Here is a 25,047-nt window from a genome sequence, read left to right as displayed (position 1 = left end):
AACAACCGTAACCATTTTCCTATGTGCCAGGTATGACTTCAACCAATGGAGTGCTTGCCCTGAAACCCATCCATTCCAGTTTTGCTAGGGCTCCTTGATGCCACTCTCAATGTGGCCTTGATGTCAAGGGCTGTTACTCTCACATCACCTCACCTCTGGTTCATGACACCAAGTAACTTTCTTGTTCTATTTGAATTAACATCATGAGATTGGCTCCTTGAACCTGAGAAGGCATATAGGTCTTCAGTTTAACATTTCTTTCAACATTGCAGCTGTCCTCCAATATCAAGCTGAAAGTGTTGGCTTAGGTGATGCACTCAGGTTTCTGAAGCAGGGCTTCAACCCAAAAGCCTTCACCTCAGAAGTAAGTGCTACCTGTTGAGCACAGCTAATGATCTATTCTGAGATAGCTGATATAAGCCAGTAGTATCCTGGGCCTAAGGTTCATTTTGGTAACTTACCCAAAGATTGACAACATCAGAATATACCTCCCAATTATACTGGTGAATTATGGTAGAGTTTGTGTGTGTGTGTTGGGTGGGGACAGAAGAGGGGAGAGGTTGACCAGTCATTCTAGAGTGGACTCAAATGCTGAATTGATCCTAATTCAGATCTCACTGCAATAATCAATGCAATAGGTAGTGGAATTGTGGATGTGTCACTGTAGAACTACTGTGATAGAGTAGAATGTCATAGAAACATAAAGACCACATGAAAGTCATTTAGTTCATCATGCCTGTTTCTGTGTTGAAAGAACTATCAATTAATCTTATCCCCCAACTTTCTGAACCCAGCATATTTTTCTTTTTTAAGTATATTCTCAATTCCGCTTTGAATGTTACAATTAATCCACTTCCAGTGCTGTTTCAGGTAAATACAAGTTCTGTATAAACACAATTTATGATTCCCTTTCAATGTCCAATATTTAAACTGGTAGTTCCTTGAAAACCAGTAAATAGCTATATCATCAGTCACTGTGCTGAAGTGATACATCATTAAAGTTCAGTTTGTATTGAATTAGTTGATTGTGGCTGGGGTGACTTGGTATTAACAGAATTGATCTCATGCCAAATGGGTTGGAGATAGTAAGGTGGGGATGGTAAGGAGGGTGGGTACAAACTTAAGTGGCCAGTTATTTTTAAAAGTCTTCTGGTGGGATGTGGACATTGCTTGATGGTCAGCATTTATTGCCTGTCCCTAATTGGTCTTGAGAAGGTGGCAAATTGCCATCTTGAAACATTGCAGTCCATGTGCTGTAGGTAAACCCACAATACTGTTCCGGAGGAAGTTCCAGTATTTTGACCCAGTGACAATGGAGGAATGGCAACATATTTCCAAAACAGGACGGTGAATGACTTGGAGGGGAACTTGCAGACAGTGGTATCTGTTGCCCTTGTCCGTCCAGACGGAAGTGGTTTGGAAGGTGCTGTCTAAGTGTGTCTTTGATGAATGTTTGCAGTGCATTTTGTAGATAGCACACACTGCAATCACTGAATGTTGGCGGTAGAGGGAGTGGGGATGGATGCTTGTGGAGGAGTGTGATGAAATACTCCCCACTTGCCTGCATGACTGTAGCTCCAACAACACTCAAGAAGCTTGACACCAAGTTGATTTTAACTGGCGCCACATCCACATACTTGTGGATGTGGTGCCAGCTAAATTGGCTTGGTGTCAAGCTTCTTGAGTGTTGTTGGAGCTTCAGTCATCCAGGCAAGTGGGGAGTATTTCATCACACTCCTGACTTGTGCCTTTTAGATGGTGAACAGACTTTAGGGAGTTGAGAGTTAGGTTACTTAATGCAGTATTCCTAGCCTCTGACCTGCTGTTGTAGTCACTGTATTTGCATGGAAAATCCAGTTGAGTTTCTGGTCAGTGGTAGCCCTAGGATGTTGACAGTGGAGGATTCCGTAAAAAGACAAGTATAATATTTTGATTCCTTTTTAGGAACGACCTCACGTGTCCCAGTGAAGACAAAGAAAAACTTACCGACAACAAGGACAAGGTCATTGACAATCGAACTCTGAACATTCTGCCAGCGGATTCAGAGCTGAAATCCAGGGAATTGCACCGGACAAAACAAAAGACTGGACTGGACAGCTCTGACAGGATGGAACTCACCTTATAGTGCAGAGTGACAAGAGACACAGCATATCCAATGATCTGTGATAGCCCTCCGAATCTAAAAAGAACACATTAACTTTTCCATGACTTTGATGATCTGCATTTGATTTTTGCAATCTTGGATCTAGTGCACAATCAGCAGATTTGTTCTTTTAAATAGAATAGCAGATAAGTGTGGATAAGAACATTGGTTGCATTATCTTTTAGCAGGGAATTAATGCCAAATGACTAGCCACAACTTGCATTTACCTATTGACTTTTGTGTTGTATGGTATACTTAGGCACTTCACAGGAGCATTAACATACAAAGTTCAACAAAGATGCAAGAGCAGATATTACAGTCTGTTCACTGTGTTGCCTTTTGTGCACGTTCTGGTTTTTCTCATTTTATATAGATCTGAATCTGATCACTGCCCTTAAAATTTTATTTTAACTAAAGCTTGAAGTGTTTGTAGTACACAGAGTGATAATTGCTTAATTAAGAACTACTAAACTGTGCAGAATTCAAAGCCTTAAGTTATCTCCATCCAGGAAATTTGCAATCCAATAGGTTTTGCAGGTGAGGAGACATGATCCAGTCATTATATGCAGCAGGCGTTGTGGTCAGCTGGTCCCATGTGAAAATTTTATATGTTCTAGTTTCTTTCTAGGTACAATTTGACAGATACACCTTGTACACATTTACAATGTTTCATTTGTGCATCCTGATTAAAACCAAATTCCCTGGTGAGCAATGTTCTGTCTGAACTGCACAACCACATCTCACACAGGCAAAGCTTGGAGGTCCCAATTGCATTGTTGATGCATTGACTTGTGCATGCAGAAGTTGCTGCCACACATGAACCTCGGAGGTTCACACAGTAGAGGAAAAAAAAAGGGAACATGGCTGCTGGGAATACATTCTATAAATGTAAAAGTTGGATAAATTGGTCATGGTGTGAAGCCGGTGTCCAACCCAAAGTAATCTCATTTTCACAGCATGGGTTAGATTAAAATCAGGATTTTGTTGCGGAGAGTTCAGTCATCAAAGGCAATCCAGCAGAGTCTGATCCCGTCCTCACTTGATATCCACACACAAAACTTTACAGCAAGAGTTGGTGGATAGTAACAAGGTGGCGAGATTTTCAGTTTTAGCTAATTCCCCCATTACTGCTCCTTGCTAAAATAAGTTAATTATTTTTCATATGGAGCGTAAATAAGATGTTTCACACTTTCAAGAATCATCCATACTTGATTGAATACAATAGCAGTGATAAAAAAAAGCTGATAGCTGAATATTACAAACGTCTCAAGTGTTACTGTGTAGCTTGAAATGCAGATGAGAAATCAACTGAAAAACAAGGAATTAGCAAGTATTAAACTGAGCAATGAAGCTGTGCCGCACTCCCTCTGTACTAACACTCGCAACTGGCACTCAATCTGGCCACTTGAACCCATGAGCTTCTGACTCACCAAAAATTAAATAGAGGAATGCAAAAACTGATGGGTGGAAATGAAAATTGATGTGTTGAAAAACACAATATTAGTCAGTGCCTGAAAAGAGAAATTACAAGTTAATGTCCTTGTTTATACCATGGAATTCTGATGAAAGGTGCATACCCAAAATACTAATGCTTTGTCCTTTTTGATTAACCTGCTACATACTTCCAGCAGTAATTTTTATTGTCTGTGAAAACAAACAGCAAGGAAAGCTTCCACCAAAAAGAATAAGAAAGGGAATAAACTGATCAATTTGCCACATGGCTCTCTCAATAACTGAAGATCAAACATTCAAAATATTTCCATCGTAAAAGTTAGACAAGAAAGACAAGGTTATAATTCCCAGAAAGTACAAATTTCATTCAGACAATGCAACTCATGGATAAATTGCAGAGTGAAACTTTAAATTGACACCTCCTCAGGAAAGAGTTAGGTGGGCTTCAAAATAGCAAGTTGTAGTAGATGCTTTATAGGTTCCTGTAAAAATAATTGATTTGCTTTGATTTATTACAGTCACGTGTACCTAAATACAGTTAAAAGCTTTGTTTGCGAGCAGTACAGGCAGATCATAGCAAACAAGGAGATAAAGATCATAGGATGCTTAGAGTGAGATATACAGGTTACACTGCACAGATGATGCACAAAGCAAGATCAAGATCAATGTCATTTGAAGTTAGAAACGTCCGTTCATCAGTCTAATAGCGGGGAAGAAGCTGTTGGTGCATGTGCTCAAGCTTCTGTACCTTCTGCCTGATGAAAGAGGTTGGAGGGAGCATTGCCAGGGTGAGAGGGGTCTTTGATGATGTTGACAGCCTCTCCGTGACAATGAGAAATGTAAACGGAAGGTTGACTTCCATGATGGTCTTTAACAGTGTACTGCCACAAGGAATTGTAAAGTGAAAACAAGAAGCAGTGGTCAGATTTGGGAATGTTGCAAAGCAAGCAGAAAATGAATCTGTTTCTTAACCAGAGCTCCTGTCCATCAAATAAGTCTTTAATTAGTTTAACAGCACTAGGAGCAAAATACATCTTCACATAAGAAAGCAACCCTGAAGGGAATATTAAGCAAACCTGGGGCACGTTTGTCTGGACAAAGGAAGACTGAAGAATGATAGACTTTTAAAATTATGAAATGGTTTCTTATGCGAGGTGGAAATAATTCCATTTATAGCAGAAATCCACAACTATTGGTCATAAATAGAAGATTGTCCCTAATAAATCCAATGAAGATTTTGGGAGAAAGTATTTCACCCAGAGTGGTGAAAATGTGGAACATAGAGTAGTTGAGGAGAATAGTATAGGTACATTTAAAAGGGAAACGAGGTAGTAGAGGTAGGAGAAAAGAGTAGGATCTGTTGTGGAAGGAGGTTCATGTGCAACATGAGCTGAAGTAAACACTGATTTGGGGTGGGGGTGGGGTGGGGTGGGCGGGGGCAGGGAAAGAGGAGAACATAAGCACTGATATTTTCCTATTGGGCTGAATGACCTGTTTCTACGATGTAACCTCTGTGCAGTGGCCTGTAACAACCAGAAGGTTTACTTTGTCCTCTGTGATAACTAGGAGAAAAAGTGAGGACTGCAGATGCTGGAGATCAGATCTTAAAAATGTGTTGCTGGAAAAGTGCAGCAGGTCAGGCAGCATCAAAGGTGCAGGAGAATCGACGTTTCGGGCATGAAGAAGGGCTTATGCTCTGTTGGAGCTGGGTGCTTCAAATGGCATCTGCAGGAAATGCACAATGACTGATGATGGAATCAGGCTTGAAAATGATTTCCCAATAGTTGACTATCTTTCATACATTTAAACATTTGTAAAGAAGAGCAACTGTTTGGGAAAAGAATTTATAGCCATTGACATATTTGGAATAGGATCCCATGAAAGAACCAACATTAAGCAAAACAAAAGGAAATCAAAAACATGAAAAATATCAGCTCAAAAAAAAAAATCGGACAATTCCTGCACATTCTATACGTCATCTGTGATTTTCCTCAGATCTGTTTCAGGCTAAAAGGTTGATGGATTTATAAGCTGAATGAGCAATTCCCCCATTTATTGACAATGCATTTACTCAAAAGCTTAACATTTCTAACTCAAGGACAACTTGACATGAGCAATAAATGCTGGCCTTGAGAACAATGTCAACATCCTGAAGCATGCTAAAAATAAACAGCGTGGATAGTGAACTTAAATGTGGTGTGGACTGTGACAGATTCTATTGTCATCACCTAAACCTTGCACACCCATTGAACAGCAAGAATTCTTGTGGATTCTTCTTTTCTTTAACCCAGCGCATTGAGGCTCAAAGCAGATCCCCTTTGACCAGAAAATGAAGCCTGTGAAACATTCCTGTTCCCAATGGCTCAATGTCTTTACCAACTCAGTAATCAGAAGTAATAGTCTGACTGGGAACTGAAATGCATATTTTTATTATGGTTTATTTTAGTCTGTTTCTAAATAGCAATTCAGAAAAGTAAGCAGTAAAGAGTTAATTTGTAATTACTGTTCTGACAGACTTCTAGCTCCCTATCTGGTCCAACCACTCCATATGGAAGAAAATCCCACATTCTTATGCTGTAAAATAAATTACTTCCAAATTCTTTATTTGATCTATAAATATGTGGTTTGTTCAGGTCTCACCCATTACTGGAAGCAGTTTCTCCACATGCATCCTCACTGAATTCTTTCATTATTACTTTCCATTAACTTTGATCAATCATATCTTTTTGAAGCACTTTGGGATTCTTTGTTTATTTAGCCTTTAAAATGGAAAGGTCATTAGCCATTGTGTGTGGTTTTGAGTAGGAGTATAATTAGGCTCAGATTCCATGGTCTGAATGGAATTGTTCTCTAGTATTGGATTGCCTCTAAGGGATTTCGTTGCCGGGAATCTCTACTCCCGTTATCAGCTGCATATCTGACGAATTGATGAGCAGTGCTCACAAAAAAGGTAAATATCCTGAATTATACCTTAGAAAAAATTATAGACTGGATGACGATTCTATACCTCCTCACCCATCATCATCTCTTCCAAAGAGCTTGCACATTAACTGTTAATCACTTGCCACAGTAAGCGCAGCACCTGTAGGTTCTGCCTTTAAGCATCCATCCATAAATGTATATTTAAAAGTTTTGATCGACAAATAAGATTAGTATTATTTCTGTTCAAATTTGTACAATGCAGGAAAGTCACAGTAACCTATAATATGCCATAGCTAGTAAAATCATATTTCATACAGACATAATGGTCTTACTCTGTGATTCTACAAATCACAGTATTGGGCAAAGACAGCAGTCATTATAAAGCAAAAGGAGGTAATGGAACAATGTGACAGTACAGATTTTAATATATCAAAAGTTGCATTAGTCTGTTAAGAATGTTCCCAAAACCTTTAACTCCTTTTCTGGACATGCAGTGCTAAGTAAGGCACTAGTCAATTGGTATCAGTGCACCTTGTTACCATACTCCAAGTAGCCAGCCTGTATCCTAGGTATTTTCCTAATCAACCTGTTCAGCGATGTTATTACACACCTCTGGAGCAGGAGGACTTGAATCAAGGCCTCCTAACTCAGTGGTAGAGAAACGGTTACTGTCCCACAACAGCCCTTTATAATGGAGCCTATGCTAGCGAGCACTAACAAGCTCATTTACAGTTAACATCCATTCAAGCACAATTTCATTTGGGGAAATCAAAACACTGCAACCAGAGGAACTCTAAATACTCCCCCAACACCAAACCAGCAGCTCTGAAGAAAACTATTACAGTACATTTGTCATCTCTAAAAAGTCAATTTACTCATTAAGAACAAGGAATCCAGTCTCTGACATATTGATCCAAAGCTGCATTAATAATAGCCATTAACAGTAGCTTATGCAGCAATTGAAATGACATTCATAAAACAAGCATGTCAGAATATTAATATACAATAGGATACCTCTGCAAATGTGTAACTTTCTGATGCATAATTGTATATGTTGACCTACATCAATATTGTCACTGGGTCTTCAGCAAAGTCTTGAGATCCACTCTTTGTCTACCTCTACTCCTTGGCATGATTATTACAGATGGCAGTGACTATGTTAACAGTACAACACAATTGCTGCAGGCTAATCACAATATCCCTGACATTAATACAAAACTTGCCATACCCCTATAACTCTCCCCATATAATGTTCCAACAGACTGATCATTTTTGTTCACTCCCTTCCTCACATCAGCTGATAGATGTGCCCATACTCCATAAACCTCTCAACATCACTCTCAAAATTATTTAAACCTCCAGCATGAAAACAGGCAAGTCTCCTCGTTCTGAAGAAGGATTGCTGGACCCAAAATGTTAACTGTGCTTTTTCTCCATTGATGCTGCCAGACCTGCTGATTTTCTCAACAATTTCTGTTTTTATTTCCAAATTTCCAGCATCTGCAATTAATTATAAGCAATTCCATCTATTGTGCCTGTGCCAACATTTTAAAAATCCCTCTTTTGTCCCTGCTCTTTCTACATACCTCTATTCTCCCCCTTAGTTTTTAGTAAAGTTATTGATGACCCCACTCCCCTCATATCACCTTTGACATGGCACCCACTTTTGCCTGATTACATTTTGATGAAACAGAGGAGCATTTTTCTACATGAAAGATACAATATAAATGCTATTATCGATGGTCCAAAATGTTGGAGAAAAATTTGTATTATTTTGGAATCTTAATCAATAATCAGCTGTTTTCACATTGTTCAGCCTGAAAAAGGGGAGAAATTGAGATGAGGACCGGACATCATAATGGCAGATGATAATCTGGTGCAACACTTTTTCTGGATTTGAAAAGATATTTGCTGGCAGATTTCAAGAGAAACCTTGTTATGAATATCTTCATGAAATCCACAGGTACAGGAATAAGTACTGATCATGCTCATGATAACTCAAAGCAAGGCTTAGAATCAAGCATGGCATGTGCAAAAAAAAAACCTAGAAAATGGTGGAAAACAGTGAATCATTCAGCATGCATGAGAGAAAAGACTGCTTAATATTTCAGGTAAGCACCCATTTTATTTCAGAATTCCAGCATTTACAGTTTTTACTTATCATATTTAAGTAAATTAAAGCTTTCCCCTTCCCTTTCCAACAGTGCAGAGGTAATCAAATTGTACTCAATAGAATGAGGAAATTTGTGTGCATTTTTCTCATGAAGTTGAGGGATGTGCTGGGCAATGGGACACATTCATTTCAAGTACCTGGAATCATCAAGTAGTTGATCAGGTCAGGTACCATATGGGTTAAATATAGAACAAAGGTTCTTATAGATGGCCCCCTCAAATACTCCCAGGACCAGTACAGCACGTATTAGATACAGCTTTCTCTACACAATTCAAAATGTCTCAGCAAAACATTCAAAAGGGCACTCTTGATTACACCAATAACACCAATTCCCAGTTCACTTCTCTTCACTGAAAATGGCAGTCTATTTGCCAATTCGACTCAAATGTTGTAGATTGTGAAAAATTGACCCATAGCTAGTAGAAATATCACGCAATATGTTCACGAAGGTCCTTTAGCATTGGAAACTTGCATGTTATCAGCCTGGTTGTATGTTTCAACTGGAACAAAGAGGAGGAAAACTGATCTTGATAGTCATTTTTAAAAAAAGTTCAATGCAGAATATCACTAATTTTAGCATCTTCCTAAATAAGATGCAACAAGTTTTGGTCCAGATAAAACAAAAAGCAACTGACCCAGTTTTCTACAAATCATGATTATCCCCTGTTAACAGTAAATTATGGAATTTACTTTCCTGATAAAGTGTGTTCGTATATTGCAATACTGCTGCATCCCTACACAGTATAAAGCAGCCCTCCGTGGACTTTTTTTGGTCAAAAAAGAACAGTCTTTATGAGAAGTACCAAGTTTATAACAAATGGCTTTGTCATAGCAATAGCTGCAGCAAGTGGCCTCTACAATTCGCAATGTTTCTGGTTCCCACCATTCATAACTCATTGTCCCCTGCAGCACCACTTCCTTGCTCTAACAGTGAGAAGCTAGCTAACATATTCTCAACAGCAACAGCTGTGGAATTCTTTTCAAAGCTGAAATCAAACAATATTCAGGTACTAAGGATTAAACGGTAGCCCATGTATTCACGGTCCGTTTGATTGTGCATTTCCCTCTCCCACATCGTCGAACATCATGGATCTATTTTGGCACCTTTGATGAAGGGAAGCCGTGTTGGAATCCGCTTCTTGTACTGCTCATAGTCTTTGCCAAAAAACTGAATCAGAGTAATCTCCTCTTCCTCGATTCGCTCACAAAAGAAATGCCATGAAGCCAACGTATATCCTACAATGCAGATAGGGTTACACAAAATTACCTGAAAAGAAACAAAAGGCAACAATCGATTCATTATTTGGAAAAAGGCTGTTACCGTTTCTGATGCACCTATATGTTGTGGCAGACCAAGGAAGAAAAAATTATTCTATCCTAATTGTATCATACTATATTTGGTTGTGCCTGATGTCGTACCAGTCAGAGTTCCTCGTCAAGGACGCATTTACAGAGCAAGAAACCCTCACTGGTTTGTCCAAACCTCCACACCTTATATAACGTGCTAATCATAAGAAATAAACCAGTCATATGAATCCAGACCGTTAGAGGCCCTTTCCATTTGATATGAGAACCGTTCCAGATCCTCAAACCTAATCTTTCAGGGGACTTTCAGATCAGCATCAGGGCTCCACATGTAACACTGAGACACATGACATAGAATATAGGAGGAGTAGGCCATTTGACCCTTCATGTCTGATCCGCCATTCAATATGATAATGGCTGACAAGATCTCCCAACACATTATCAATTGGAAGACAAAGAATAATTTTGTTTGTTTTCCTATGCCTTAAACAAAAATGTTTCCAGGACTAGAAAATTGCAGCTTTGAGGAAAAATTAGACAGGCTGCGGTTGTTCCCCTGTGATATGACTGAAGTTGGAACATGCATTGTCCACCTCTAGTCCCACTGATATTATAAATTTAAATACTTTACCCAGTTACCAATATTGACCAATACATACTTTACCTATATTACGTTTAGAATTAAAAAAACTAACCAGGTTTCTTTAATAAACAAACTGGGCAAATGGTGGCTTAGTACATCAGGTACCCAGGTTTGATTCCAGCCTTGAGTGACTGTTTGTGTGGAGTATGCCATGCTAGATTGCCCTGTTGTATCTAGGGATATGTGGGCTAGGTAGATTGACCATGGTGAATGCAGGTTTACAGGAAAAGGTAGAGGTGGGACTGGGTGGGATACTCTTCGACAGTCAGGGCAGGACTTGATGGGCAGAATTGCCTCGTACCACACTGTTGGGATTCTATGTTTCTAAATTGTTGATTTATTGGGGAAACAGAACTTATTTGGTAAATATGCAAATCGTTAACAGTTTGAAATATGAAAGTGTAAGTGTTTATCCTTCTAAATAACTTGGAGATAGTGAGAACTGTAGATGCTGGAGAGTCAGAGTAAATAAAGAGTGGAGCTGGAAAAAGCACAGCAGGTCAAGCAGCAAAGGAGAAGGGGCGTCACTTTCCAAGTTAGTGATAACTGCAGATGCTGGAGTTTTTCAGCAACTCTTTTTATGGAGTAGAATCCCTACAGTGTGGAAACAGGCCCTTCAGCCCAACAAGTCCACACCGACCCTCCCAAGAGTATCCCACCCAAACCCATTCCTGTCCATTTTACTCCTGACTAATGCACCTAACCTGCACAGCTTTGGACTTCTCCTCTGATGCTGCTTGACCAGCTCCACTCTTTATCCACCCTTCTAAGTAACTCAACACAAACGCAGACTTAGACACAGGTAATGGAAAGGAAATAAAGATTTTTTTCTGCATCAAATTAAAGAAAGAAGACTTGGCCAAATAATAATTAGTTCTTGAAAGAAAAAGGGTAAGATACAAAATGTTCATGATGGCTTTAACCAATATCCTGACATATCTAAATGCCTGTCAAAAAAAAACACAAGCAGTTGTCACTTTGCAGATAGAGTTTGTTCAGGAAACATCAAGGAGAGTCCCTACAGAGACTTTTCAGGAGTGTTTAGTTACCACACTGGACCCTGAAAAGGGTTTTTCTGCAAGGCAGTGGATGAGCTGACTATTTTCTCTTTCTCAGCAGGCTAACACAAATGAAACTCCAAATAATACCCAAACCAAAGACTTAATCCTGACAGCCCTAAATCCAGGCATTTACCCAGTAAATAAGTCCAGTAAGTTAGTCAAATGACTTCAAGTTTGTTTTTAAAATATCTCAATGTGTCCTTTTAGTGACCCCTTTTAAACAGAAATCGACATACCTCCTCAATCTTTTCAAATGAACCATTATCTACAATCTTTTAAACATGAATCCTCAAAAAAAAAAGCATCTTCATAACTCTGGTAAGAGATAGGCTGAGGGCAGATTTGACTGAGGTGTACAGATTTGTGAGGGAACGAGACAGAGTAAATGGAAAGGACTAATCTCCCTTAGCAGAGGGTTCATTGACAGTGAAGCATCTGTTTAAAGCACAAAGATTAGAGGAGAGATGAGGGATTTTTTTTTAACCCAGAGAATGGCAGGGATCTGGAACTCACTGCCTAAAAGACTAGTAGAGGCAGTAGTAGTAGAGGCAGAAAAAGCGTTTGGATACACACCTGAATTTCTGTATTCGGGATATTGGTGAAAAAGCGGACTGACTTCAATAGTTCTTTTTGAGTGTGCACAGACCCAATGAGCACAATGGCCTCCTTCTGTACTGTAAATGTTTAAACATTTTTTAAATATTCTAAATATCTGAAGAGCAGAAATGTGCAAGGTTTTGGGGTGTCATAGTGAATTACTTCTTATGACCGCCAGTAAAAATGGCTTTTTTCTGTGCTATTGCCATAAGGCCATAAGAAACAGGAAGAAACTTCAACACTGGTAGCAGAAAATGTTGGTCCACTTTTCAGCTCAAAGTAGCACATTCCTATTCCAAAAGGCACAACGAACATGCAGAAACCAATGGTGAACCTACCTGAGTGCCAATACTCCAGTAGAACCAGCCCACGTAGGAAGGATGCCTCGACCAAGAGTAGACGCCATTGGTGACAAGCCGGTGGCTTTCAGCCTTCTCATTCTGTACAATATGATTGAAATTTGACCCAGCTGTTAGCATGGCAGCCTTACGCAGAGATTCGCCAATGAGAACCATCAGCAAACCCAAGAAACTGAGCCACGTAATCTGTTTCAGACCTGCAAGTGAAGAGGAAAAAATGGTTTTTTTTCAATCATTAAAATAAAATGAAAATGCTTGTCAGTCAACAAATTTGATGGAATATAGGGGACAATGGCAGAATTGATAGAAATCGGCTAAAATACAATGTTATGTTCCCAGGTAATTTTACCACTGAATAAATAAGACCCCAGAATAAAATCTGGCTTCAATCTTTCAATTTAATCTGGTGGTCATTCACTGAAACAAGCACAAGACTGTACATTTTATTTAAAAATAAAACAAGTTTATGACAAAAACTGAAACAAAAGCAAAGCAAGGCTATCTAAATATAGAACACTGTTTGCAAGATGTAAAACATTAAGGAAAACAAAATCTCATCTACTCCCCAACACCATTACTTTACAGATATTCAATTCCAGAGAAATTAGCATTTCATATCAAATTTTAGCTTTAACAGCTCTGAAGATGAGTCATCTACTCAGCTTGCTCTCTCTCCATGGATAATGCCAGACCCATTGCGATTTCCAGCACTTTTTGTTTTCAGTACAGGTTCCAGCATCTGCAGTAATTTACTCCTACTTTAGGTTTAACTTAACTGTTTCTCCCTAATTCTGTTCTCTGAACCATGAAGTTTTCTCACACAAACATGCAGTATTTTAATTTGTTTTCAGTCTTTTATTACTAGACATTCCTGTTGTGGAAGTTTCACATTTTTGGCGAGGTACCAGAGTTTCCCTGCACTGTCGTACACTCTTTTCTAAGAGGGATATGATATTTGCTCCTGACCTGAGTCAGGTCTCTCCAAACACTACCCTAAAAGCTTTCCAATCTCTGGGATTTTCTAAGCTAAAATCAATCCTCAACTATTCTCAATTAAAAACAAGCTAATGCCTCAGTGTTTCATTATTAAAAGTCATACTTTATATATAAATCACACACCTTTCATCACAACAGGAAGTAGTAGTGCTGAATGCTTGTTTTTCAAACTGGATGAAGTTTACAGTGTCGTTCACCAGGGACCAGTACCAAGACTACTGCTTTTCGTGATCTATATTAATGACTTGGACCTGGAGATACAGGGTACATGGGACAACTTCAAAGTTTGCAGATGATACAAAACATGGAAGTGCAGCGAACAGCGAGGAAGATGGTAATACTTTTCAAGAGGCAAGACAGGCTGATGGAATGGACCAACACTTGACAGATGAACTGCAGGATGAATAATTGGTAAGAAGAAAGGTGAAGGGCAAGATAAGCCAATAGATACAATTCTAAAGTGAGTGAGGGAGCAGAGGGACCAGAGACTTCATTTGCACAAATTATCTATATTCACAGAGCAGGTTGAGAAATGGTTAAAAACACATATAGAATCTCGGAATAGTGTCTTAGAGTACAAAAGCAGAAAAGTAATGATGACCTTTGACAAAATACTGTTTTGGCCTGAATTTGCAAATTGTGGCCTATTCTGTGCACGATACTTTAACAAGGATATGAACTCTTTCAGGAGTGTGCAGAGAAAATGTGCAAGAATGGTTCCAAATGGATTAGACATGCTGGGATTGTGGACCTTAGAGCAGAGAAGATTGAAATTTGAGAGAGATGTTCAAAACCTTGAGTGGTCTGGATAGTGGAGATAGACAGAAAGTGTTCCCACTGGCAGAAACCTCAAGAGGACACCAATATTAATCAGATGGCAAAAGAGCCAAATGAGATGAGGAAAGCTTTTTACACATAACAAGCGATTATGAACTGAAATATGCTATCTGACAGTGTGGAGGCAGATTTAATACTGAGTACTTGAAGGTAAAAAATAATATTGGAAGGCTATACAGAAAGGGATTTGGAGTTGGGCCAGTTAGATTCCTCCAAGTTGAACAAAAGTTGGAGGAAGCAGTTAAGATAGCAAGGGAGACGATGGCCTAATGGTATTATCACTAGACTAACATCTAGAATAAGGAGGCTCATGATGACCATGAATCCATTGTTGATTGATGAAAAAAATCATCTGGTTCACTAACGTCCTTTAGGGAAGGAAAATGCCACACACAGCAATGTGGTTGCCACTTAACTGCTTTCTGGGCAATTAATACTGGTAGACAATGCTCCAAACAAAAAAACAAGCAGTTAGGCCACTCAGCTCCTGACCTTATTACAGCCTTGGTTCAAAAATGGACAAAATGGCTAAAATCCAACGTTGAGGTGAGAATGATAGCCGTTCACATCAAGACCATATTCAATTGAGTATGGCACCCAGGAATCAATGTGTATCGGGGGCAAACTCTCCAATGGTTGCTGTCATATCTGGCATATAGGAAAATAGTTGTTGGTGGTAGTCAGTCATCTTAGCTCCAGGACATCTTTGCATGAGTTTCTCAGCAAGGCTCCACCATCTTTGGTTGCTCCACCAATAACCTTCCCGACATCATAAGGTCAGAAGTGGAGATGTTCACTGATGATTGCACAATGTTCAGCACCATTTGCGACTCTTCGGATGCTGAAGCAGTCCATACTCAAAAGCAACAAGATCTGGTCAATATCCAGACTTTGTTTGACAAGTGGTAAATAACACTTGAGCCACACAAATACCAAGCAATGATCATCTCTAATAAGAGACAATCTAACCATTGTCCCTTGACATTCAATGGGGTTATTGTTACGAGATGTGCCTTTAAGAAGGATTTGTCTGTCATTATCTTTTGAAAGCAAGTGTTGAAAACTTGGAGCCCAGCTAGTGTTGGCTTTTTAAAAATTGGAATAATAGAAGCAATATGAAGGGGGTGGGGTCAAGCTCCCACAGAACCAGGATTTTAATTTAACTTTCAGGAGCTGTTGGCATTTGGAAGCTGCTATAAATCTCTCCTGCTACAGTGAAATGCCCGAGTTCTCTCTTACACAGACAGTTTTTTCTTGATATTCCTTCCTTCGGGACTGGGGAAACATTGCATGTGAGACAATTTTACAGAATTTGCCTCTGCCAAGGGTGTGTTTGTGGGATGTTACTATCTTGGAACATCAATTAGTGGTGGTTAATATATAATATATATAATCTTGTTAAGTATTTCAATAGAGTTACAGTTAAGCTGATTTTTAAAATTCTTATTTTGTCTGTATTTTTACACTATTGTTAAAATACAAAGTGTTTTGCTTCAGGCCTGACCAATCAAATTGTGTCCCAAGCATAAAGCCTTACACTTGCCCTTAAAAATATGCAAAAGTTGGGGTCTAGGCTGTTAGCTTAATATATTTGAGGGGATTTGGCTGGTCCACAACATTACCGTCACTGAATTCCTCACTATAAACTTTGTGGCGGATACCACTGCCCAGAAACTGGAGGTGTTGCATCAACAGTGTACAAGGTACGAATCAGGAGTGTGATGAAATAATCCCCATTTGCCTGGATGGTTGCAGTTTTAACAATGCTCAAGAAGCTTAACACCATCCAGGACAAAGCATCCAAGTCGATCAGCGCCACACCCACAGAGATCCACTCCCTCCATCACCTATACTAAGTAGAAGCAGCACTGCAGAAATTTACCAAAAGTCCTTAGTCAGTTCCTGCCAAACACACAACCACTTTCATCTAGAAGGACAAGGGCAGTGCAACTCTGGACAAGCAATAAATGCTGGCCAGCCAGTGACACCCACGTCCCACGAGTGATAAGAGTCAGAGATGTACAGCATGGAAACAGACCTTTTGGTCCAATCCATCCACACTGACCAGATATCCCAATCCAGTCTAGTCCCACCTGCCAGCACCTGGCCCATATTCCTCCAAACCCTTCTTATTTGTATACCCACCCAAATGCCTTTTAAATGTTGCAATTGTACCTGCATCCACCACTTCCTCTGGCAGCTCATTCCATACACGTACCATCCTCTGTGTGAAAACGCTGCCCCTAAGGTCTCTTTAATATTTTTCCCCTCTCACTCTAAACCTATGCCCTCTAGTTCTGGACTCCCCGACCCCAGGGAAAGGACTCTGTCTATTTACCCTATCCATGCCCCTCAATTTTGTAAACCCCTATAAGCTCACCCCTCAGCCTCAGATGCTCCAGGAAAAACAGCCCCAGCCTGTTCAGCCTCTCCCTATAGCTCAAATCGTCCAATCCTGGCAACATCCTTGTAAATCTTTTCTGAACCCTTTCAAGTTTCACAACATCCTTCTGATAGGAAGGAGACCAGACGTGCACGCAATATTCCAATAGTGGCCTAACCAATGCCCTGTACAGCCGCAGCATGACCTCCCAACTCCTGTACTCAATACTCTGACCAATAAAGGAAAGCACATACCACCTTCACTATCCTATCTAATTGCGGCTCCACTTTCAAGGAGCTATGAACCTGCACTCCAAGGTCTCTTTGTTCAGCAACACTCCCTTGGACCTTACCATAAAGTGTATAAGTCCTGCTAAGATTTGCTTTCTCAAAATGAAGCACCTCGCGTTTATCTGAATTAAACTCCACTTGCCACTGTTCAGCCATTGGCCTATTTGATTAAGATCCTGTTGTAATCTGAGGTAACCTTCTTCGCTGACCACTACACCTCCAATTTTGTTGTCATCTGCAAACTTACTAACTATACCTCTTATATTCACATCCAAATAATTTATATAAATGATAGAAAGTAGAGGACCCAGCACCGATCCTTGTGGCACTCCACTGGTCACAAGCCTCCAATCTAAAAAAACAACCCTCCACCACCACCTCAAAGGTCTTCTACCTTTGAGCCAGTTCTGTATCCGAATGGCTAGTTCCCTTTGTATTCCATCAGATCTAACCTTGCTCAACTGTCTCCCGTGGGGACCCTTGTCGAATGCCTTAATGAAGTCCAAATAGATCACATCTACCGCTCTGCCCTCATCAATCCTCTTTGTTCCTTCTTCAAAAAACACATTTCTTATGAAGAGAGCCAGAACATAATGAATAGACAAACAGTCTCTTTCTGTGCTGTAATCATTCTAACTCTTCCTATTATGCACTCAAGTTCCTGTGAATGAAGAGTCATTATGAGCTTTACATCAATGAGAGTTGCAATATTGCTCTTGATCCTGACCAACTCTACAAAAATACGGTCAATTACATTGACCTGATCTACAGAAAAAGGAATGCTTCAGGTTGAATTTCTCCTTCAGGAGTTAGCTAATCTCCCTTGAGCTAACAATTGGAATAATACAAAAAATAATACTCGTTTCCTGGTTAACAAATGCATAAGAATATACAATGCTCAATTACTACCTAGGGGTCACTGTCCTCATGCAAATGTCACACTTGGACACGGCTGTTTTGTGGTCTGCACAGTCAAATGTTTAACGCTTAGTGTCATAACTGAATAAAACTGTGATACAGTGATTTTACGACAACACACCACACCAGAAAATAGATCTGGGTCCATATAATGAGCCACACTAGATCTACGATGTGCAGAAAAATTATGTACTCAGCACCACTCCTCAAATAAAGCACTACACTCTATAGATCACAGAAGAAAACAATGTCATAATTGTTCACACACCTGGAAAGAGAAGTTTCTCGATTGTGAATTCCACCCAGGATGACATAGCTGCAAGTGTGTATGCCATGCTATGATTTAACAGGAAGGAATCCAGAGAGAGAGACTTGGGATTGATAACTGCAGTCACCAGATATTCTGAATAGTGAAAAAAACTCAGAGAGCACAAGTACCTGTCAAAGAATAAACAGAAAATTGCAACATTACTGTGAAACTCATGAGTTTTTTATGCCAACTATTAAACAGAAAACGGTCATCACAGACAGTACAGTTCTGAACATTAACAGTTGGATGGGGAAAGTGCTGAGACTGTAATTACCCTTCCAGTGTTGCATTCTATAATCTATATTTGTAGGAAAATCACTCTGTTTTAGTGAATTGCTTCCATTTTCTAAACAGATGGTTAAGTACTGGGAGAGATCTTTGGAAACAGCTTGAAAATCTTTAGTCACATTCATACTTCTCTTTAAAGAATATATATGAATGAATCTTCCATAGCATTCCTTTCAATTGATGCTCATGACCCATATATAGTATAACAGGATAAAATGCTTTAGATGGATCACATCAATATTACAAATCAACTTTTAAACCAGTGAGCAAAATTTTCAAACATGAGGTGGCAAATGAAGTTTACTTCTACAGACAACTTACCAGCCAAAGTGCTGCCATGATGATCCTCCAAAGCTCAGTAACAAACCACAGCCACAAACAAAGCCGAGGAAACAAGCCCTCACTGCAACCTAGGGGCAGAGATTAAAAGTCAGGAAATACATTTGAGGAGTAACCTCAACTCAATAAGAACTCAAGCAAAGCTGTAACAAGTAGTACAGTTTCAGCTTCAACTGAGAAAAATGATGTGACCCATTAATCCTCCAATTTACCAAATTCACCCTCAACGTGTTCATCCACAAATCTGATTCAACTGCCTTACCCGAATTATTTCAACCAGCCTGAGTAAAATGATTGTGGTCAGAGAGGGTGGTGGGAGTAAAATTTATTACCTCCCGACTCCAAGATAAAATTTTATTTCAGTATAACAGAAAATTATGGAAAGGGAGAAGTAGTAGCATTCTCCACAAACAGTGGAAGCTGACAACATGAGAAGGAAAAATATGTAATTCTGCAAAAGGTATTTTAAAAGATTACCAAGCAATTCAGAAGCAGGACTTAAGATTTGTAATCAGGTTATGTTCTCCAACTGTGTGCTGGAATAGGAAGATTAGTGACCTCAATACGTGACTAATTAGTGAAGTCAGGCACAATTTCCAATCCATGAGGCACTTACATCAGCCCTGGGGAAGATGGGAGACAGTTAAGATGGGATACAGTTAAGATAATCTGAACAGGATTGCAGTCAATGAAATGGGTAATGGACAATGGGGAAATTAACAGATGTGAACTTTACTAAAGTTGGAATACTGGATGTTGAGCAGATTAATGTGTGTAGAAATTATCTTCAGACAGCAAAGATTTGAAAAACAGATTGTTGCATTGATAGGTTTGGACTACAGTCGCTCTATTAGAGGGAAATAGAGGCTGGCATTGGTCAGTTTGGAACAATAAAATAATAATAACCATTCATTTGATTAACTGATTGGGATTGGGAAAAAGTAAAGAGAGAATTGGGAAAAGAATTCAGATAACATTCACAGGACTCCTTCAAAACATGAATGTAATTAATTTAATTTAAATCTGTTTTAATTTTAAAAAACTAGATAAATCAGATATGTTAAGTGTAAGTGATTTCCTCAGCAGTGACGTAGAAACATAGCAAAGAGGAGCAGGAATAAGCCAGTTGACTCTTTGATTCAGGTTTTTTAAAAATTCATTCACAGGATGAGGGGGTCATGGCTAGACCAGCATTTATTGCCCACCTATAATTGCCCAGAGGTTTGAATGAATTGAGATAAGAAGCAATTGGGCACTCATCACACCTCCATTGAGGCTCCATACTTGGGAGTACCAGTTACAGTACCCGTATTCTTTTTTGCCCCAGCCTCCCCTTCCCAGGGCCCCAAGGGCACCTATACTGATTCCCATGGCTATACCATGGCCCTAATAAATATTGCTGATAAGTCTGCATCAATATAATTTAAAAAGCAGTTGTAAAACAGCTCTGTTTTGTGGTGCACCATATTTGTGAGGTCATCTTGGGGAAGATGCTCCATCACCAGCCAACGTCACCCTATAAGACATGTTGGATTTTCCGATGCCCAATTCGCTAGAATGTTCTTCCTTGCACAGTGGGTAAGAATGTTACACAATCTCTTCCTGTGTTCCCCCAAAGAGGGCAAATTTGGCAACCCCAGAAGAAGAAATACCAGATCCACGTTAATTTCAATTACCAGGATGTCTTTTAGCCACCTTACTATAATAGCACTGCAGTATCTCTGGATCTCACAACAGGACGAGTAGCAGTGTGAGAGACTGCCTATATTAATCTTACATTTGGGACACCCTGATCTTATCCATAAATAATAAATTAACTAGAGGGCATCTCGACTGCAAGGCTTCAATGTCAAGCCAAATCAATTCCGAATTCCCCCGTACCCAGTCACCAACATATACTAACAGCGTGTTTATTTGATATTTCTTCAAATCCGGAAGATCCATCCCTCCCTTATGCTGCGAAAGCTGCAATTTAGTGAATTTAATTAGGGGGTGCCTGTGGCACCAAATGAAGGACCCTAGCCAACCACAGAGCCTCAGTTAACACTCGTCTGCGTAGCAGCAATGGGAGCATTCTCATGGGGTTCAACAGGCAGGGAAGAACATTCATTTTAATCAGGGTTTTTTGCCCAACCATGATAACTGTAACCCCTCCCACAGCTACAAATCCTGTTTTATCCTCTCCAATAGTTATACATAGTTAGCTTTATACAGCTGGTGGAAGGAAGGGGTAATAAAAATTACCAAAAAATCCTTTTGGCAACCATCTAAACAGGAACTGCATTCCATCCTTTGGATTAGACACCTCCGCTAATCCCCCAACTGACATGGCTTCCGATTTTGTAAAGTTGATCCTGTGATCAGAGATATACCCAAATAAATTAACTGTTTGAATCAGTCGAGGAACAGACTTCTCCGGATTGGCCAAGAACAAGAAGATGTCGTCAGCATACAAGGTGACCTTATGCTCCCCCATTCCCACCCTTGGCACCACTATTTCAGGATCCCTCATGATAGCCTCAGCTAACGGCTTAACTGCCAAGGTGAATAATAGCGGTGAGAGAGGACACCCCTATCAACTACCTCTCCCAATGTTAAAGTTATCTGACTTAACACCATTTGTAATGACTGCCACTGTAGGATCATTATACATTACTGCCACCCATCTGGCAAAGGATCCCCTCCCATACCAAAGCGCTCCAATACGCCAAACAGATTTGGCCATTCTATCCGATCAAATGCCTTCTCTGCGTCGAGGGACACCACTAATCCTGGGATCAATCTTTGCTGGCATACCTGCACTATGTTCAATACCCTCATGATATTATGGGAGGAGCTATGGCCCTTGATAAAACCAGTCTGATCTTCTTTTATAAATATGAGGCAGGACCTTTTCCAACTGCAGCGCGAGCATCTTGGATAGAATTTTAAAAAGGAGAGTTCAATTTAATCACCTCTCAATCACTAATTCCTGCATCAGTTTAAATTCACAGAATGCTGTTGCCTGAGCCTTCTCAGCTCTTGTTTAAGACACTTAAAATGTATCTCTTTCACCGCTGAGTTCTGTCACCACATAATAGGAAGGATGTGACTGCACTTGAGGATGTAGAGGAGATTCATCAGTGTTGTTTAGGCTACAGTCTGAGCTGAGGAAAAGATCTGATAGGCTGTAGTTGGTTTCCTTGGCCCAGCGATAGTTGAGAGGGGACATGATAGATATAAAATATTATGAGGGTATAAATAGGCATTTTTTTCCATTAATGAAGGATTCAAAACCAGGATGCATAGGTTTATGGTAGAAAGGATAATAGGAGGAGAGTAATGGGGCATTTTTCACTTAGAGTGGTGAGAATCTGGAATTCATTATCTGAAAGAATGATTGAGTCAAAGTCTCACAGTATTTAAGCACAATTTAGATATTCACTTGCAGCTCCACAGCCTCGAGACCCATGAGTCTAGAGCTGGAAAATGGAATTAGTCAGATCTTTATAGCCCAGAGTGCACACAAAGGGCTGAATAGTCATCTTATGTGCTGGAATACAGTTATAGAGATGTACAGCACGGAAACAGTCCCCTTCAGTCCAACTCATCCATGCCGATCAGGTAGCCTAAACTAATCCAGTGCCATTTGCTAGCACTTGGTCCAGTCCCTCTAAACCCTTCCTTATCATATACCCATCCAGATGCCTTTTTAAATGTTGTAGTTATACCAGCCTCCACCACTTCCTCTAGCAGTTCATTTCATACACACACCACCCTCTGCATGCCCCTTAGGTCCCTTTTAAATTTTTCCCCTCTCACCATAAACTTATGCCCTCTAGTTCTGGACTCCCCCACCCCAGGGAAAATACCTTGTCTATTTATCTTATCCATGCCCCTCATGATTTTATAAACTTCAATAAGGTCACCCCTCAACCTCCAACAGTCCAGGGAAAACAGCCCCAGCCTATTCAACCTCTACCTAACGGTCAAACCCTGCAACCCTGGCAACATCCTTGGAAATCTTTTCTGAACCCTTTCAAGTTTCACACCGTTCTTCCGATAGGAAGGCGACCAGAATTACACAAAATCCCAAAAATGGCCTAACCAATGTCCTGTACAGCTGCAACATGACCTTCCAATTGCTACAGTTGATGCTCTGACCAATAAAAGAAAGCATACTATCTTCACTATTTTGTCTACCTGAGACTCCACTTTTAAGGAGACGTGAACCTGCACTCCAAGGTCTCTTTGTTCAGCAACACTCACCAAGACCCTGCCATTAAGTGCATAAGTCATGTTCTGATTTGCCTTTCCAAAATGTAGCACCTCACATTTATCTAAATTAAATTCCATGTGCCATTCTTCGGTCCATTGGTCCATCTGATCAATATCCCATTTTACTCTGAGGTAACTTTTTTTGCTGTCCACTACACCTCCAATTTTGGTGTCATCTGCAAATTTACTAACTATACCTCTTGTGCTCACATCCAAATCGTTTATATAAATGACAAAAAGTAGTGGACCCAGCACCAACCCTTGTGACACTCCACTGGTCACAGACCTCCAGTCTGAAAGGCAACCCTTCACTACCATCTTATGTCTCCAACCTTCAAGCCACTCCTTTATCCAAATGGCTAGCTCTCCCTGTATTCCATGCGATCTAACCTTGCTAACCAGTCTACCATGAGGAACCTTGTCAAACGCCTTACTGAAGTCCATATAGATCACGTCCACCACTCTGCCCTCATCAATCCTCTGTTACTTCTTCAAAAAAACTCAAATTAGTGAGACACGATTTCCCACAAAGCCATGTTGACTATCCCTAATCAGTCCTAGCTTTTCCAAATACATTAAAACCTTTGAGACTATATTTTATTCAGCTACAGTAATTTCTCATGAGACTTGGTATCAAGTACTAGTTGATAAAAGTTCACAAAAAAAATCTGATGGAGTTTTCTCTTTGAGTTTTACAAATGCAAAGTTACTAAATTGATTTGCAAATCTTTGTAGTGAAGACATTAAATTGAAAATTATTTACCACGGATCTTAAAATCTCTTGGCACTGTACGGAAAAAAGTAGCAAAAAAGCAGGGACAGTTTATTGCCCAATTGGTAGAGCAGTAGCTCAGCGAAATTTACTGAGCTCCTGACGTTTCGGATTCTGAACTCAATATTTCTGCTTCTTATTGCGAACACATATGGTTAAAATGAAATAACATTCCAAGGAGAAACAAAAAAATAACCCCCGAAAGAACTGCGGATGCTGGAAATCAGAAACAAAAAGTGGAACAGTTCTGAAGTGACCCGAAGTGTTAACTGATTTCTCTCCACAGCTGGTGCCCAGACCTGTTGAGTTTTTTCCAGCAATTTCTGTTACCCAAGGTAAAGGCGCAGAACGAGCATGTTATTCAACTGCAGGAGCCATCACAGCTGACTCCGTCTCGGGACGGTTAGAGGGCAGCGCCCGAGCTTCCCCTTGTTACCGCCCGAAACGACTCGGTCAGCTTTAGCAGTGACTAACATGTGTAAAGAGCAGAGATCCCCTCCCCTCCCGCCCCTTGTTACCTGGTAATGGAGCCCCCGGTATAACAGCAGTAACAAGACGTTAATGAAGGCCAGGTAGATCGCGAGCAGTACGCGGGTGATGAAGCCAGACTGGGTGCCACTCAGCCCCGGCACCAAAGTGACTGACACCCCGAGCGCGAAGCAGCCGGCACTCACGCGACCCTCAGGTACCAGGCGGCCACCCGCCATCTCCCCGACAGTCTCGCGAGAACTCGCACCAAGGTCCGCGAGACTTCATCCGGCACCAGAAACATCGCGAGATTCGCCTGGCGGCGAGCTCTGAATGGGGATAATCCTGCAATGAGCTCAATGTTGAGCATTGACAATCCTGTAGTAAACAATTTGCATTGACAGTTCAATAGTGTATACTGGGTACTGACAACTCTGTAACGCTGGTTACTGATAATCCTGTATTGTGCAATACTTAGAAAATAGGGAAATACTGCACTAAGGATAAATCAGTTAACATCCTCAATGAGAAAGG

The 25,047-nt window shown here is 40.2% G+C and overlaps 2 protein-coding genes across 5 annotated transcripts in view; one reads left to right on the top strand and one right to left on the bottom strand.

Annotated features, from left to right (window-relative positions):
- rnf207b (ring finger protein 207b) overlaps positions 1 to 5,012 on the top strand; it is a 40,021-nt gene extending 35,009 nt beyond the window's left edge. For 2 of the 4 annotated variants that reach the window (XM_072586328.1, XM_072586332.1), the window contains one exon: positions 1,945 to 5,012. In XM_072586328.1, the coding sequence (XP_072442429.1) occupies positions 1,945 to 2,125 (181 nt within the window). In that variant the 3' untranslated portion in view covers positions 2,126 to 5,012. The remainder of the gene's footprint in view (positions 1 to 1,944) is intronic. The other 2 variants (XM_072586331.1, XM_072586329.1) reach the window with 2 other exon arrangements.
- A 3,598-nt stretch (positions 5,013 to 8,610) lies between these two features.
- On the bottom strand, positions 8,611 to 24,764 carry icmt (isoprenylcysteine carboxyl methyltransferase). The gene is made up of 5 exons (XM_072586333.1): positions 24,564 to 24,764; positions 18,999 to 19,087; positions 18,348 to 18,517; positions 12,635 to 12,852; positions 8,611 to 9,957 (listed from the first exon to the last, which is right to left on the bottom strand). The coding sequence occupies exons 1-5, from the start codon at positions 24,750 to 24,752 to the stop codon at positions 9,775 to 9,777; spliced, it is 849 nt and encodes a 282-aa protein (XP_072442434.1). The 5' UTR covers positions 24,753 to 24,764; the 3' UTR covers positions 8,611 to 9,774.
- Between the last annotated feature and the right edge of the window lie 283 nt (positions 24,765 to 25,047).

This window comes from Chiloscyllium punctatum, chromosome 16 (genome assembly GCF_047496795.1).
Source record: "Chiloscyllium punctatum isolate Juve2018m chromosome 16, sChiPun1.3, whole genome shotgun sequence".
Taxonomy (NCBI): domain Eukaryota; kingdom Metazoa; phylum Chordata; class Chondrichthyes; order Orectolobiformes; family Hemiscylliidae; genus Chiloscyllium; species Chiloscyllium punctatum.
This window is presented reverse-complemented; position numbering and strand designations above follow the sequence as displayed.

Bases quoted from the DNA above. Each gene is read 5' to 3' on its own strand.
- icmt (XM_072586333.1), bottom strand. From the start codon at position 24,752: ATGGCGGGTGGCCGCCTGGTACCTGAGGGTCGCGTGAGTGCCGGCTGC. The intron at 19,088-24,563 runs GTAACAAGGGGC...CTCTGCCCCTAG, and splicing joins ACCGGGGGCTCCATTACCAG to GTTGCAGTGAGGGCTTGTTT. The intron at 12,853-18,347 runs GTGTGTGAACAA...CTTCACTTGCAG, and splicing joins CGAGAAACTTCTCTTTCCAG to GTCTGAAACAGATTACGTGG.